Source organism: Pseudorca crassidens, chromosome 15, assembly GCF_039906515.1.
Source record: "Pseudorca crassidens isolate mPseCra1 chromosome 15, mPseCra1.hap1, whole genome shotgun sequence".
Lineage (NCBI taxonomy): Eukaryota > Metazoa > Chordata > Mammalia > Artiodactyla > Delphinidae > Pseudorca > Pseudorca crassidens.
In genome coordinates this window covers 65,793,728-65,811,449 of record NC_090310.1, presented here as the reverse complement: position 1 = coordinate 65,811,449, position 17,722 = coordinate 65,793,728, and the positions used below count along the sequence as shown (strand labels likewise).

The 17,722-nt window shown below is 46.4% G+C and overlaps 1 protein-coding gene and 1 pseudogene across 1 annotated transcript; both read left to right on the top strand.

The window, feature by feature from the left end:
* The first annotated feature begins 117 nt into the window (after positions 1 to 117).
* Positions 118 to 4,125, top strand: C15H20orf173 (chromosome 15 C20orf173 homolog). The gene is given in 6 exon segments (XM_067708506.1): positions 118 to 144; positions 484 to 531; positions 533 to 1,123; positions 1,354 to 1,529; positions 1,610 to 1,775; positions 3,169 to 4,125. Coding segments are annotated over 6 exon segments (1,287 nt in total). The 3' UTR covers positions 3,448 to 4,125.
* A 1,018-nt stretch (positions 4,126 to 5,143) lies between these two features.
* On the top strand, positions 5,144 to 6,981 carry LOC137206442 (frataxin, mitochondrial pseudogene; annotated as a pseudogene).
* The last annotated feature ends 10,741 nt before the right edge of the window (positions 6,982 to 17,722 follow it).

Sequence of the window (17,722 nt, the reverse complement as noted above, 5' to 3'; positions counted from 1 at the left end):
AGGAGAGGGAGGAGTCAAGGATAGCGCATGGGTTTCTGGCTTCCGCAACAGGCTGAATGGAGGAACATCTGTTGAGATAGAGAAGTCTTGGGAAGGGGTTGGTTTAAAGGGAGCATCATGAGTTCTGTCTCCGGCTTGCTCAGGGTGACAGGTCTCTGAGACATCTAAGCTGAGGTGCGACAGGCTGCTGGGTATGGGGTCTAGAGAAGAGAAGAGAGGCCTGAGCCGAAGATACATTATTGGAGAGGGGGCTTCACACATAAATAGTATCTACGGTTCCCTCTCCACTCTGTTCCTGTTTCCTGTAAATATTTATTACATGATTCTCAGTCTTAGGGATTCGGAGGTAAAGAAGACAGTCAAGGTCAGTCTCTATCCGCGTGCATCTTGCACTCAGTGCAGGCAGCTTGTGTGTAACAGACAGGCTGGGGTGGTGGCTTTGTGCCTAAAGGAGGGAGGTCACAATGTGTACTTTGTGATGAGAGCCATGATATACCCAGTGGCACTGAGGACCCCACTGAGAGCTCAGCCTTCCTCCTGCAGGGAGGATAGGGCACACACCATATGTTATCTCTCTGCTCTCACACCTCCCATCCCAGGCCCAGCCAGAGTCCCCTTTGGAGGGGAGCAAATGGATAGGGAAGTGGGAGATGAGGGGTTGGGAGGAGGTGTGGTGTGGAGGGCTGGGGCGCTGTGGAAGCCAACAAGACAGAGGGTTGGGGAGCTATCTGTGGCCTCAGTTCCTCACCCCTCCCAGTCCCAGGTAGAGGAGCCAGTCAGCTGCCTGCCACTGGAGTCTTTGCCTGGGCCAGACATGAAGGGCTGCTGGCAGATTTTTGTCCTGTGCATCTCCTTGATGCTCATCTTGTGGCTGATGGCCCCCTGCCTGGATCTGAAGCCGGAATCGGCACACCACGAAAAATGGATGAAGGTGGTACCATGGCGTTGCAGCTGCCCTCCATTCAAGTTCAGGAAATATGGCTGCCCATCCGGGACCCTCAACGACTCTGTCTGCCACCACACGGCCAGAGGGAACTGGTTTGATGTAGGTTACGAGAAGACGATGGGGCACCTCATGGGAGCAGCAGAGCCCACCAGCCCTGACGCTGTGCTCTCGTGGTCGGTCAGTGGTCAACACTGGGCCAGCCCATCCCGTCCTTCCCAGGCCCAGCCCACCTCCCACTTCCTGGCCCAAACTCCTGCCCTCGGCCCTGGCTTCGTGTGCCTCCTATCTTCACAGCCTCAACCCCTGACTTCCGGATGGAGGTCTCACCCACCTAGCTCTGCTTTCCTTCCACCGGGGGCCCATACCTGGATCTCAACCCCCAATCTCCTCCCTCCGGCTGTTTTCAGGGCATGAACTCAGCAAGCGAGCTGGGCAGAGTGTGGGAGAAGCTGTTCAAGGTGATTCCCAGGACCTTGGTGAGCCATTTTGATCTCTTCTGTGGAACTTGTGCATCGGTGGGGAACTCGAAGATCCTGTGGGCCGCCAGCCTCGGCAAGAGTGCCAACCACACCGCGGTCTCCAGGTGGGCACTGAGGAGGGGGCAGGGGACTGGACGTCCAGGCCTGCCCCCAGAGTTTTGTCAGTTTCTGCTTCCCTTCCCAGGATGAACCAGGTCCCTATTCAGGGCTTCGAGATGCTGGGGAACCAAACCACAGGACAGTCCGTCTCCCTCCGGAATGACAGGGACCAGGGTTCTTGGAGGCAGCTGGATCTGCTGCTCCTGAGGCTCTTTGTTCTGGCATGGACTTCAGATGCTCTGAGTGAAGAGGTGATGGTCTGGGAACCCAGACATTCTCAGTATGGGGGGTAAAGAGAGGTCACTGCAGGGGATGACAGAGGGGGCTCCAGGGAGACCCTCTGCTGGCTTATTGAGAGCACCTGCAGGACCTTTGCAGGTCTCAGGGGCTGCTGAAACTCCCCCACCTCCTACTTCTTCCTTAGATTTTGGAAGATGGTCCAGTTCCCTAGTAGAATGGAAGATAGAAAAGACCAGGTAAGGGGATGAGAGGCAGGAAGATGTAGCTTCGGGCTGCTGTGGGAAGGGCCCCAGGTTGGCCCTCTCCCCCTTCTTCCCCAGGTCCTGGTGATCAGCCCCACTTTCCTCAGGTACACCCAGGGCAACAGGCTGGATAAAAGGGTCAGTATCCATCCCAGGGGCTCGTGGCTCTGTTCTGTGCCTTGCACACCTGTGACCCAGTTAAAGATTCTTGTCCTTTCCTCACTTAAAACTTTTCCCTGTTATGCCTTCAGCATAGAGTTTAAAAGCTCCTGTCGGGCTTCCCTGGTGGCGCAGTGGTTGAGAATCTGCCTGCCAATGCAGGGGACACGGGTTCGAGCCCTGGTCTGGGAAGATCCCACATGCCGCAGAGCAACTAGGCCCGTGAGCCACAACTACTGAGCCTGCGCGTCTGGAGCCTGTGCTCCGCAATGGGAGAGGCCACAATAGTGAGAGGCCCGCGCACCGCTATGAAGAGTGGCCCCCACTTGCCACAACTAGAGAAAGCCCTCACACAGAAATGAAGACCCAACACAGCAAAAATAAATTAATTAATTAATGTCAGATGCAGGCTTGTGACATCCTCTGTCACATAGGGGAGGACAGAAGTCAGGCACCAGCAGACAAGCAAAGCTTTCACTTTGGCACTGGTGAGTGCAGTAGGTGCAATTCTAAGACGGCCTCTAGGATCGCCATCCCCTGCTGAATACACACCTTCCTCCAATGATTCAATCACACTAATTTAAGTGCTACTTTAAAAAAAAAAAAAGCTCCTGTCTGGCTTCCAAGACCTGGCATGGTCTGACCCCTCCCCCCACCCCTCCTCTGTCCTAGGCTCACACCATGGGCTTCTCAGTGTTCCCCAAACACACCATCTGCTTCATGCCTTTTCAGACGCTGTTCCCTCTGCCTGGAATGCCCTCTTCTTGTCTCCCTAGGGAATCCTCTCTCTTCCTCCAATATGATGAGAATCAGCTAGCTGGTGCTGTCTTTTCTGGGCTCCGGGGTCCCTCTGTGTGTTCAGTGTCTGTCTCCTCTGGGGAAGGTGAGCTCCGTTCTCCTCCCAGCTCCAGGAGGCAGCCTGTCACCCTCGATGTTGAATGAGGGGAGGTGGGATGAGGACAGGATTCAGCCTGCTGACACACATCCCTCTCTCATCCACCAGGATGCCCACTTTGGATTTGGAGCAGAAAAGCAAGGAAGGTGGCCCCGTTACTGGGAGGATGTTAACCAGACCAATGGAGATTCTGTCCATACACAGCACAGAAGCAGAAATGGAAGTCAGCTAGAGTGGACAAGCTCACCATTCACACGGGGCACCCTGCTGGGTAACACAAGTCCTCGTCCTTTGGGCCTGAATGCAGGGGAGTCTTGGGGTTGCAGCAGCAGGAGCAGCAGGGCTCTGGGGACGTTCAGGGGTAAAGGGCAAGAGGAAATTGTATAGCAATCAGTCTGGTACTGAATAAAGTTCTGGCCTCATTCTTTTACCTGTGAAGACAGTGCCAGGTGAGGAAGGGCCAGACTTGACTTCCATGGCTCAGGGGGAATATTTACACTCATTTCTCTGCCTGGTTCCCCAGATCATGCAGGTGGTGTAAATTTAGAGCCAACCCTGTGCAAAGTGCAGGCCCAGACTGAGCCTTGGGGGAAGCACTTTTCCCATTGGACAAAAGAGATAAGCCTCCTTATTTCACCCTATGCTGGCGGGTGAATGTTTTTCTAGCCCAGCTTTTTGCTGAAGGTTCAGCTCTTTGAGGTTTCCAGGGCTTTGTAGGGGCCTCCGTTCCAATTCTCTGCCTCCCCTGGGATCAAGGTCCTCTGCCCACATGAGCATTAAACTCCTGGGTAGCCTCTTAGGCAGCTCAAGCGCTCCTCATGCTGTTTTTCAGTTCTCTTTTCATTTCTGGCATCTGGGGACTTCCTGTTTTCTTTTTAATTAATTAATTTTTAAATTTATTTTTATTTTTGGCTGCGTTGGGTCCTCTTTGCTGCACGCAGGCTTTCTCTTGTTGCGGGGAGCGGCGGCTACCCTTCATTGCGGTGCTCAGGCTTCTCATCGTGGTGGCTTCTCTTGTTGTGGAGCACGGGCACTAGGCATGCAGGCTTCAGTAGTTGTGGCACACAGCCTTCAGTAGTTGTGGCTCGCAGGCTCTAGAGCGCAGGTTCATTAGTTGTGGCGCATGGGCTTAGTTGCTCCGCGGCATGTGGGATCTTCCCAGACCAGGGTTTGAACCTGTGTCCCCTGCATTGGCAGGCAGATTCTTAACCACTGTGCCACCAGGGAAGTCCCACTTCCTGTTTTCTTTTACCTCTGCTCTGCATTTAAAATAATTTTTATTAATATATATGTATATGCTTGCAAAATTACCAATTAACTCAGGAAAGATACACAAGACATTAGGAATGGTAGTTGCCTCTGGGGAAGAGACTGGGTAGGTGGGGAACAGATTCTTTCTTTTCACTTACTTTTTAATACCTTTTGAACTATGTACCACAGACCCCTATTATACATTCAAAAATAGGTACGATTTAAAAATTTTAATACTTTAAAAATTTTAATTTGACCAGCAGTCTGGATTTTTGTTGTAAGAGAGTTTTCAGATTATCTTTTAATTTATTATTTTGCTAAATCTGGAGCCAAAACTAAGTCTTCACAGATCTCCTGCACTTCCATGAACTGGGTGAGTATGTGATAAGGCCAGTGAGTTCCATGGGCAGCAGCTCAGTGCATCATTCCTGTGGAAAACAGTTTGGCAGTTCATCAGAAAGTTAAACATAGAATTACCATATGAGCCAGCAATTCCACTCTTAGGTAGATACCCAAGGGAAATGAAAACATATGTCCACGTGGAAACTTGAACACAAATGTCTATAGCAGTATTATTCACAATAGCCAAAAGGTGAAAACAACCCAAATGAATGGACAAACTATGGCGTGTCCATACAATGGAATATTATTCGGCCATTAAAAGGGACAAAGTATTAATACATGCTACAACTTGGAAGAACCTCAAAAACATGCTAAGCGAAAGAAGATGAAACAGGAGGGAAGGGGGCAGGGCACAACCTTTAAAAGAATGACTTAGCCGTTGAGGATATGACATAAACTGGTTAGAACAAACTAGGTCCAAGGTGGTGGAAAATTCAACTTCCAATGGACCTTGAGCCTCATTATACGCTCGTTGTGATACATCAGCATATGCTAAATGACACACCCACCAGCGTCAGGACAGTTCTGAGGGCAGCCTTATTAAGAGACCAAAATAAGCCGCCGCAGATCGCGAGGAGCATGTGGACGCTTGGGCGCCGAGCGGCTGCCAGCCTCTTGCCCTGCTCGGCGCCCCCGGGCTCTGCCCAGGCCCACGCCGTAGCCCCGCGGCCAACGAAGGACCCCCGGCTCTACGGCTGCCGGGGCCTGCGCACCGGGACCACCGCGGCCAGCACACCCAGCCAGCCCAGTCCGAGCCTCTGCTGCCTCAACCAGATCCTGAATGTCAAAAAGCAGTGTGTCTGTTGGATGGATTTGAGGACAACAGGAACTTTGGGTGACGCTGGCCCTCTGGACGATACCACCTATGAAAGACTGGCCGAGGAGACGCTGGACTCCTTAGCAGAGCTCTTTGAAGACCTTGCAGACAAACTTTACACATTTGAAGGCTATGAGGTCTCCTTTGGGAGTGGTGTTTTAACAATTAAACTGGGTGGAGATCTAGGAACGTACGTGATCAACAAGCAGACCCCAAACAAGCAAATCTGGTTATCTTCACCATCCAGCAGCCCCAAGCGTTACGACTGGACTGGGAGAAACTGGGTGTACTCCCACGACGGTGTGTCCCTCCACGAGCTGCTGGCCACAGAGCTCACCCAAGCCTTAAAAACCAAACTGGACTTATCTTCTCTGGCCTACTCTGGAAAAGGCACTTGCTGCCCAGCCTAATGCTAAAGACATTGAAAGCTCTAAAGCCAAGACCCCAGCTTCCTTCTGCAGCTGAATGGCTAGTCTTCTCCATTCCTGCTTTTGACGACAGTTGCATTATGTGTAACGGCTCTGTGAAAAGACCGTGTCGCCTCCTGCCCTGCCCCTGAGTTCAGATTTTTAATTTCCGTAGGTTTCTTTTGATTTATTGTCTGATTTCCTCCCTCACGTGATAGCCCGTATCTTTCATGTCTGTATGCCCATACCTTTAAAATATAACCTCACAACAGAGAAAAAGAAGAAGGACAAATTCCAGGAGGAGAAATGAATTGGCTTCACCATTCATTCTCTGAAAAACTTAGTACAAAAACTACATGAAGAGTGGCTGGCCAACCTTGCCATCCTGTCTCAAAATGAGACTCATTAAAGGGAAGCCTAAAACATTCCTACTCCTCTTGAAAGTGTAAACACTTCTAAGCCCTTTAGTATTGAAGCATCAGTGGCAACTCGGGAATTCTGAAACCGAAGACCATTTTCTCTTTGTGCTTTGTGACTGCCAGGGTGTGGCCCGCATGGGGTGACACAGGGAGATGTGGTGCCGTGTCTTCCATATGTGCATATATAGGTACACACACATTTACATGTGTGTGTACATATATATTTTTTAAATTTAAGGGTCAGTATAGAATAAGCTATTGCAACACTGGTCTGAGGATGCAGAAAATCTCCCAAAAGCCACCTCTGTAAGCTCATGGATATAGTACAATAAATGAGGCCATGGAGCTGAGGAGGTGCTTGGTAAACTGTGAAAGGCCACATAAATGAAAAGATGTTGGTTAGTGAAAGGAACCCTGGTCTTACAATTGGCCCAGCTCAAAAGTAGTTGTCTGTCTCTGGGCAACTTTCTCGAACTCCCTGGACCTCTGTTTCCCTGTGTTAACAGAGAGGGTTAAATTGGATAGAATATAGTCGATTCCCAATTTAGACATTTAGTGGTCCTGTCAGGCAACTTAACAGGCCAGCTTTAATTCCCTCTAGTAGAGGAGATGACAGTGAACAGTTTTTTTTTTTTTTTTTTGGCTGTACGCGGGCCTCTCACCGTTGTGGCCCCTCCCGTTGCGGAGCACAGGCTCCGGACGCGCAGGCTCAGTGGCCATGGCTCACGGGCCCAGCCGCTCCGCGGCATGTGGGATCCTCCCGGACCAGGGCACGAACCCGTGTCCCCTGCATCGGCAGGCGGACTCTCAACCACTGCGCCACCAGGGAAGCCCTGAACAGTTTTTTTTAAGCTATAGAGTAAGTATATGGTTTTGGGTTTTGTTCTACTTGAATTTCAGTTGAATTCATGTTCAAATAATCATCTTTTATTGTGCCATTACTGTGTTAAGCCTGGGCTGTAGGCTGAATGTTAAGGTGTTGATCCTAACCCCCAATCACAGCCCTTAATAAATGAGATTAGTGCCCTTATAAGAGAGACCCCAGAGAGCTCCCTCATCCCTTTCACCATGTGAGGACACAGCGAGAAGACAGCTATCTATGAACCAGGAAGCAGGCCTTCACCAGACACCCAGTCTGCTGGGGCCTTGATCTTGGACTTCCCAGCCTCCAGAACTGTAAGAAATAAATTTCTATATATAAGCCAAAAAAAAAAAAGAAGCCAAAATAGAAATTTTGGTGGCCTAAATCCTGGAAATCCCGGACCCTTCCCCAAATAGTTTTAATAATCTTCCCAGTTGTTAGCCTATGAAATTACCCAGCCCATAAACACTAACCACCCCATATTTCAGTGCCGATCTCAAGGCTTTTGAGATGGATTGAGTTCTGTCTATGGAATGTGCATCTCCCAGGGCCTCTCGCCTTCTGTGATGGTCCATGGTCCACTCTGTCTATGGAGTGTGTATCTCTCTCAATAAATCTACTTCTTACTTATCACTTTGCCTCTCACTGAATTCCTTCTGTACTGAGACATAAAGAGTCTGAGCTTCATTAAGTCCTGAGATCAGGTGTGCAGTTTCAATTAAAAGGCAGTGGGTTTAAGGGAATTCCCTGGCAGTCCAGCGGTTAAGACTTGGTGCTTTCACTGCTGAGGGCCCGGGTTCAATCCCTGGCCGGGGAACTAAGATCCCACAAGCTGAGTGGCATGGTCAAAAAAAAAAAGACAGTGGGTTCAGGTCCCAACCTGAGTTTTGGATGAGTTCGAATCCCATCTGAGTTGTGAGGTTTCAAAGCCAGACACAAAAGGTCAAATACTGTATGATTCATTTTGTGTGATATACCCACGATGGGCAAATTCAAAGAAACAGAAAACAGATTCATGCTTACCAGGGGTTGGGGGCAGGGAGAATAGTGAGTGATTATTTGATTGGTACAGTGTGTTTTTATGGGATGTTGAAAAAGTCTTGGAAGTAGAGAGAGTTGGTGGCTGCATAACACTGAATACAATACATGCCACAGAATTGTACACTTAAATGGTTTATTGTATGTTATGTGAATTTCACCTGAATAAAAAAAGCAGTTGCACAAAAATACATATGATATGATTATATCTATAACATTCAAAAACACAAATTAAATGATATATTGTTTAGTTATACATAGATGTGGTAAAAAGAAAAAGCCAAGGGAATGATAAACACAAAATTCCTAGTAGCATTAACATCTGGGTGGGGAAAAAGGAGCACCCAGTGTCTTCAATGGTATTAATGTTCTTTTTTTGAATTTTTATTGGAGTATAGTTAATTTACAATGTTCTGTTAGTTTCTGCTGTACAGCAAAGTGAATGTTATACATATACATATATCCACTCTTTTTTAGATTCTTTTCCCATGTAGGTCATTACAGAGTATTGAGTAGAGTTCCCTGTGCTATACAGTAGGTCCTAATTAGTTATCTATTTTATATATAGTAGTGTGTATATGTCAACCCCAATCTCCCAATTTATCCCTCCCCTCCCCTTTCCCACCCTGGCATTAATGTTCTATTCATTAAGATAGGTACATGGGTGTTTGTTTTCTTGGTATAGTTCTTTTATATGTAGTTAATATTTAACAAAATTTAAAGACATAACAAGGAAGGAAGTCCTATCATATGCTGCAACATGGATGAAACTTGATGATATTTTGCGAAATGAAATAAACCAGACACAAAAAGATAAATATTGTATAATTCCTCTTTAGAGTAGTCAATTCCATAGGATCAGAAAATATAGTGATGGTTTCCAGGGGCTGAGGGAGGATGAAGGGGGAGTTATTGTTTAATGGGTATAGAGTTTCCGTTTTACAAGATGAAAAAGTTCTGAAGATGTTTCACAACAATGCCGATATACTTAACACTAACTGAACGACACACTTAAAAATGATTTGGATGGTAGATTTTTACCACAATTAAAACATTATAGTAATTAGAATTTTAATTTGACATGTGGAAGAACTGCTGATGAGTTAAGATATGCATGAACTCACCAAAGAAAGTTGCATGCTAGGGTAATAGCTTTCTAGCTATAGTAGTATTGAGATATAATTCACATACCATAAAATTCATCCACTTAAAGTACTCAACTCAAGGTTTTTTAAAACTGTATTTAGAATTGTTCGTCCATCACTGCAATCCTGTATTGCATATTTGAATACAATACAGGATTGTATTGTGAGTAGATCTTGAAAGTTGTCACCACTTTAAGAAAAAATAATTTGTGACTTTGTGAGCTGATGAATGTTAAGTAAACTTATTGTGGTAATCATTTCATAATATAGACATATGTCAAATCATTTTTTTTTTCTTTGCAGTACGCGGGCCTCTCACTGTTGTGGCCTCTCCCGTTGCGGAGCACAGGCTCCGGATGCGCAGGCTCAGCGGCCATGGCTCACGGGCCCAGCCACTCCGTGGCATGTGGGATCTTCCCGGACCGGGTCACGAACCCGTGTCCCCTGCATCGGCAGGCAGACTCTCAACCACTGCGCCCCCAGGGAAGCCCTGTCAAATTATTTTGTTGTACCTACTGATTTTTTTTTTTTTTGGCCACGCTGTGTGGCTTGTGGATCTTAGTTCCCTGACCAGGGATTACTCCCATGCCACCACAGTGAAGGTGCAGTGTCCTAACTACTGGACTACCAGGAAATTCCCTGTACCTACTTATTAAGTGACTACAATGTCATATGACTATATAACTCAGTAAAACTGGAAAAAATGTCATTGAGAAAAAGAAAAGCAGGAATTTCCCTGGTAGTTCAGTGAGTAAGACTGCGCTCCCAACGCAGGGGGCCTAAGTTCAATCCCTGGTCAGGCAATTAGATCCCACATGCATGCCACAACTAAGAATTCACATGCCACAACTAAGGAGCCCGCCTGCCACAACTAAGACATGGTGCAACATAAATAAATAATTTAAAAAGGCATTAAAAAAAGAAAAAGAAAAGCAGCATATATTCATATACAACAGAGTTTTTTTATAGACAAGCATTGAGATTTTTTAAAGTAGCCTATTTTTTAAAATAAATTTATTTATTTTATTTATTTTATTTTTGGCTACATTGGGTCTTTGTTGCTGCATGCAGGCTTTCTCTAACTGTGGTGAGTGGGGCCTACTCTTCGTAGCGGTGTGCGGGCTTCTCATTGCTGTGGCTTCTCTTGTGGAGCACGAGCTCTAGGCGCATAGGCTTCAATTGTTGTGGCACATGTGCTCAGTAGTTGTGGCTTGTGGGCTCTAGAGTGCAGGCTCAGTAGTTGTGGCACATGGGCTTAGTTGCTCTGTGGCATGTGGGATCTTCCCGGACTAGGGCTCAAACCCGTGTCACCTGCATTGGCAGGCAGATTCTTAAGCACTGTGCCACCAGGGAAGCCCCTAGCCTAATGTTTTTGAGGGAAAATCAGGAAACTGTATTAAGAGACTAAAAAAACAGCCCGTTAGAATGGTTGATTTTGCAGAAAAATGTAACAACATCCTCTTTTGTCAAAAGCTTTATTATTTGATGAAACAAACTTAATTGGAATTTAAAATCCAATATATCTTAGAGAAATAGTCAGAAATCACCAGTTAGCCAGTTTGATCTTGTATTTTGCACAATAACTGATATTGAGAGTAGACTAAGGATAAGGCAATTGTGGAAGTAGAGGTAGTGATACCGCATAGACTGGCTGGATGCTAAGCAAACCCATCTCTTATTCCTGAGGAAACATAAAACCGCATTCTCCAGGTTGTCTTGTAGTCGGGTATGGCAATGTAATTTATTTCTGTTCGTTGTATGTGTACAGATATCTTGTGTACTATTTCCATTCCTGGTGTAAATATTCTCCCACATACAATTCTCTTTCTCTTCCCCTACACCCTGTTGTGTGTTGGTACCCATGAAAATCTTGGAATCCTTATGTTGAAGATGACAGAGACTCAATTATTATCTTATTGGAGGCCTGAATACTTCATAGAATAGAGACACTACCCTATTCCTATCTATTTTTAACCTATATGAATGAGAAATACATTTCTATTTAGTTGAAAAAATACTAGCCATTTGTAACTAGCTATATATGGCAGAAAAAGACTCCTGCCATAATGCTTACTATCAATAAAAAGATGAGAGGAAAAAAAAAAACCTAGAGAGAGAGAGATAGCCAAGCCAATATGCACTGTGATGAGAGAGAGAGAAAAACACTTCTTTCTGTTGGGAACAGACTCAAGACAGGCAGAGTGAGGATTCGGCCTCCCACTATGGAATCCAAAATGGGTCCAGTAGTTCTCCTTCCTACCCCATGGAGGCTAGAACATAGCATATGACCTATGAGGGTTCAATCAGGTGGTTATTTCATGAACTCTGAAACTTCACATCATGATCACAAAGTTTTCTCTATGGCTAGTGTGAACTGGGCAGGACGTCTGTATCTATTAGGTATTGCTTCATAATAAACTTCCCTTGAAACATAGTGACTTAAAACAACAATTAGTATTTATTGCAATTCTGTGGATCAACAGGGCAGTTTTTCTAATGATCTAACCTGAGTTCACATATGTGGCTGTTGATAGCTGGTTGCTTAGTTGAGACAATGGTCTAAGATTATCTCACTTACATGTCTGGGCCTCATCTGGGATGGCTGGAGTTGCTAGGAGACTAGGCCTCTCTCTCCATGTAATCTTTCATCCCAGACTTCTTCATATGTTGGTGGAAGCATTACAAGTAAGAGGGGAAGCTGCAAAGCCTCTTAAGGCTGAGGTTATGAAGTCACATAGTGTCACTTCTGCAGCATTCCATTGGTCAGATCAAGTCATAAAATGACCCCAGATTCAATAAGTGGGGAAATGGATTCCTTTTCCTAATGGAAGGAGCTGAAAAGAATTTGTGGCCATATTTAAACTACCACAGTGTTCCACAGTGTCAAGGTTTCTGTTTTGGTAGCAAGAGTGGTGACATTCTAGGACAGCCATTCCTGGGATAGTCTTTGGCTACATCTTGTCTCCATTGGTTATAGCCTCAGCTTGGTTCTCTAGCTTTCACATCTATTCTGTAAACTGCATGATATTTAACCAGTGAATTGTTTTTCTCCTTAAGTTTACCACAGTCTGGTTTCTGTTTCTGAGACTAAGAATTCCAACTACTACAGTTAACAAGGATCAAAAAATCATACTCTTGCCAACAGGAACGACAGCTAGAAGATGATGGAACATGCCTTCAAGCTTTGGATCTTTTTTTTTTAAATCTAGAATCTTTTATACCCAGCCAAACTATCGATCAAGCCCAAGGGCATTGTACTAGTTTCCTAGGGCTACCGTAACAAATTACCACAAACTAGGTAGCTTAAAACGGAAATTTATTCTCTCACAGTTCTGGAGGTTAGTAGTCCAAAATTCAGGTTGATTTCCTCTGTAGGTTCTGAGGCAGAATATGTTCCATGCCTCTCTCCTAGTTCTGGTGGTTGCTAACAACTCTTGCCATTTTTGGCTTGTAGACACATCAGTCTAACCTCTGCCTCCATCTTCACATGGCACTCTCCCCTGTGTCTTCTATTCCTAAATTTCCCTTATTTTATAAGGATAACAGTCACTAGATTAGGGCCCATCCTAATCCAGTATGAGCTCACTTTAACCTGCAAAGACCCTATTTCCAAATAAGGTCACATTCACAGGTACCAGGGGTCAGGAGTTGAATCTGTTTTTTGGAGGAGGACACAATTCTACCCACTATAGGCAGAATAATGACTTTTCCAGACATAAAAAGATTCAGAAATTTCATTTCCTATATAGTATTTCCTAGGAAATTTTAATGAACAATAAAAGGAAAGTAGTCCTAGTTTACTACTAGATTTTATAGGAAACAATACTTACGTAGTTGCAATATTGTAAACATTGATAACAGATATTCGACTTTCAGAATCAGCCTATAGTCCCCTGCCATTCAATATGGTGGATGAGCAAGTGAAACGTATCTAGTGCAAGTGAGGAATTGAAATTTTAATTTAATTTAATTTAATCTAAAATTTAAGATGGAAACAATTCAGTTTTTGGAAAACTTTAAAAAATATATTTATTGATTTATTTGGCTGCACCGGGTCTTAGTTGTGGCATGTGGGATCTTTGTTGCCATGTGTGGGATCGTTAGTTGCGGCATGCGGGATCTAGTTTCCTGACAAGGGATTGAACTTGGGGCCCCCTGCATTGGGATCACGGAGTCTTAACAACTGGACCACCAGGAAAGTCCCAGAAAACTTCTAAGTATACTTGTTATAACTGGGACATGTAAATCTACTTTTTATTTTATTTATTATTATTATTATTATTTTGCGGTACGTGGGCCTCTCACTGTTGTGGCCTCTCCCGTTGCGGAGCACAGGCTCCGGACGCGCAGGCTCAACGGCCATGGCTCATGGGCCCAGCCGCTCTGCGGCGTGTGGGATCTTCCCGGACCGGGGCATGAACCCGTGTCCCCTGCATTGGCAGGCGGACCCTCAACCACGGCGCCACCAGGGAAGCCCTGAACTCTGATATTTTATGGAAGAAATTTTCATGTATTTTCCTTGGTAACAATCTCAAAAAAATAGAAAAGAAAAGAAATCCAACCCCGAGAGGTTTCAAGGGTTGACTACACCAAATATTCACTTTTGTCGGAATGGTAAATTCTCTCTGACCCAGGAGGTTCCAAGTGGCCCCTTCTTTCCCCTCTGGGTCTCCTGCTCATCCACATCAGACCTGGCACACAGCCACTCCCTCCTCACCCTCCTGTCCCCTTGAGGCTTAAATCCACACCTCCCTTGTCAGCCGGGCTCTGGGCTGGATGCCAAAGTGGGGGTGAGGCTTGCCAAGACGCCTGCGCAGAGGCGGTCACAGTGTGTTCTCTTGTGATGAGACCCCTGGTGTAACTGGGCTGGTATGAAAGACCTCGCTGGCCAACAGTCTCCTCTGGGGGACCACAGGACACAACAATTGTCACCTCTTCCATCCTTTCAGCCTCCAGCGCAGGCCTGGGCAGAGTTCCTTCTAGTGGTTAGCAGGTGGCTGGGGAGGCAAGAGGTAAGGTGTAGGGAGGGGGTGCGGTGTGAAGGGTTGGGGGAGGAACGGAAGCTACCAGGACAGGGGGTGCTGGGGATGTCTGATGACCCCAGCCCTTCCTCCTTCCTAGCTCTTGGTGTCAGAACCAATCTACTGCCTGCTGGGGCACCATCGTCTGGGCCAGAGATGAGGGTTCAATACCTGAAGCTGGGTCTGGTAGCTGTCTGTCTGCTTACATGTGGCTGGTGGCCTCCCTTCTGGACCAGGAGTCCAGCCAGAATGACTCTCAGGAGAAGCCCAGGATCCGCTCAAGGACCTGCCACTGCCCCAGGAACTCTAAGAAAGTGTATCTGTTCATCTGGGGCCCACGGAGTGCTCTACCTGCCTCCACATTCCCGGAGAGTCTGTTTGGTTTGATGAACGCTTTGAAATGCACATTGAGCCCCTGATGAGGTCAGAAGCGCCCATGTCCTCTGAAGCTTTGCTATTGTGGTTGGTCAGTGCACAATCTCGGTCTCTGTCCAGTCCCCATGCCCAACCCCAGGCCCCGGCCATCTCTCCTTTCAAGGCCTCAGGCTCTAACCTTCTTCTACAGATGGTTGGGAGCCTAGGGTAACCCCCTAAATTTCTTCCTGTGGTCCTATGAACTTTAGGATATCAAGTCAGAGAAGGAGTTTGGGAATCAAAACCAGCAGTCAATTAAAGAACCTTTCACACACCCACTGGACTGTGTGGGGTGCCAGACCTGTGCAGTGGTTGGAAACTCAAAAGTTCCTACGGGGCTCTGGCCTCGGCTTCAAGATTGACCAACATGATATGGTCCTCAGGTGGGTGCAGGGTAGAAGGTGGAGACTAGGAAAGTCAGGCCAAATCCTCCTCTTCCCTCAGATGTCCATCCTGCCCTCCTTTCCAGGCCCCTGTCCAAGGCTTTGAGACACGACCACTGTGCACATTACATATCCCGAGATAGACAGCCCTCAGGATCCTGGCGCCCAGCTGCTGCTGCTTCCTCTGAATTCATCCGGTCTGAAGTGGGTTATGGAGGTACTGCAGAAAGAGGGCATCACGAGGAAGCCAAAAAATCCTGGGCATGGTGGGGTGCGGCATTGTAAGGGGTGACAGTGGGAACTCCAGAGAGACCCTTGCTAGATATCAGGGCACCACTCTAAGCTTGGGGGCTGCTGTGTCAAATGACTCTGAAACTCCCCCACCCCCAATCATTTTTTAGTCCAGGTCCCTGGTGGAAGTAAAGAGAGCAAAGACAAGGTGAGGGACCAGGAGGGAAAAGGGGAAGGAGTAAAATGATGTGGCTTGGGCAGCCACTGGACAGACCTCAGGTCACCACCCTCCTCTGTTTCCCCAGGTCTCAGTGATCAGCCTCAGCTTCCTCCAGTATGTCCAGCAGAGATGGCTGGGAAAAAACGATCCCTTTCCATCCTTGGGGTTCATAGCTCTGTTGTACGCCTTGCACGCCTGTGACCAGGTAAGACACCGTCTGCAACTCACAGAATTTCATCCCCCTGCCACTAAAAATGTCCATTTTCCCAGGGACTTCACATTAAGTCTAAATCTTTCTGTCTGGTTTTCAAGACCCTGCATGGTCTGACCCCTCCCCCACCCCTCCTCTCTCCCAGGCTCACACCATGGGCTTCTCAGCGTTCCCCAAACACACCATCTGCCTCATGCCTTTTCACACGATGCTCCCTCTACCTGGAATGCCTTCCCCTTGTCTCCCTGAGGAATGCTCTCTTCCTCCAATATGATGAGAATCAGCTAGCTGGTGCTGTCTTTTCTGGGCTCTGGGGTCCCTCTGTGTGTTCAGAGTTTGTCTCCCCTGGGGAAGGTGAGCTCCGTTCTCCTCCCAGCTCCGGGAGGCGGCCTGTCACCCTTGATGTTAAGTGAGTGTTTGCTGAAGGAATGGTTGGGGGGCATGGAAGCAGGGCAGGATCCAGCCTGCTGCCCCACAGCCCTCTCCTGTCTTACCCCATCTTCCAGGTATCCTTATTTGGTTTGCGGACAGACCAGCTCAGCAGGTGGTCCCATTACTGGGATGAAGAATATTGGTTCAAGAGCAACATGCACAGTTTTAAAGAAGAGCAACAGGTCATTCTTAAGCTGCAGTGTGAGGGGAAGGTTGTTATTTACAACTGAGATGGTCCTCAGCCTATTCAGCCCACTGGAGGCCCCAGGAGGCTGACAGGTAATCAAGGGGACCTTGGAGTGTCAGAGAGGGACTGGGGTTTCAAACACACCCTGGATGAAGGTCACTCTGCTACTGAATAAAACCCTACATTGTGGCATTAAATGCCTACATCCTCTTCTAGATTCTCAACAGAGAACATTTCATTGTTACTCATATATATATTTACCTGACCAAAAAATAAAATTAAACGAAAAAGAGGAAAAAGCAAACCCTAAAGTTGAAAACACATCAAATGGACCTAACTGTATATCAGATTGATAACATAACCACCAGGGAAAGAAGTAGTTCAAGTTCCTTTAGAATTCAATATACTGTGTATTCTCTGTAGGATAGATTCTGTGGACAAAAAGAACCACAAAGAAATTTTCAACTTCACTCAGTAGATTTATTATAATATTGTAACCTATTATAATATTTATAATATTATAAACTATATAATAAATATCACAGAATGAAATAAATAAGTAATTATATTAATATTATTAGGAACCAAATACAAAATCAGACAGGTATAATAAAAACCCTGTGACATTAAATTCAAACTGCAAATATCATTATGAACTCAATTTTTATGTTATTTTTATTGTGGTAAATTATACATAAAATTTGCCATTTGAAGGTGTACAGTTCAGTGGCATTAAGTATACTCACATTGTTGTGCAACCATCACCATCTTGAACTCACAATTTTCAAAACACATTTTCTGCTAGTCTAAAAACCGTAACATCCCAGAGGCAATGATCAACTCTGGAATGCAGATTTCATTTTCTAAATATTTTTTTCCACCAAAAGATGCCAGGTCTGAACAAGAAAAGTACAAGGAAAACCTGGACATCAAATTTGGGACAATTTGAGCATCAAAAATAGCAACTGATGGGCTTCCCTGGTGGCGCAGTGGTTGAGAGTCCGCCTGCCGATGCAGGGGACACCGGTTCGTGCCCCGGTCCGGGAAGATCCCACATGCCGCGGAGCGGCTGGGCCCGTGAGCCATGGCCGCTGGGCCTGCGCGTCCGGAGCCTGTGCTCTGCAACGGGAGAGGCCACAGCAGTGAGAGGCCCGTGTACCGCAAAAAAAAAAAAAAAAAAAAAAGCAACTGTCATGAATGAAACACAGTGAATATATAAAAA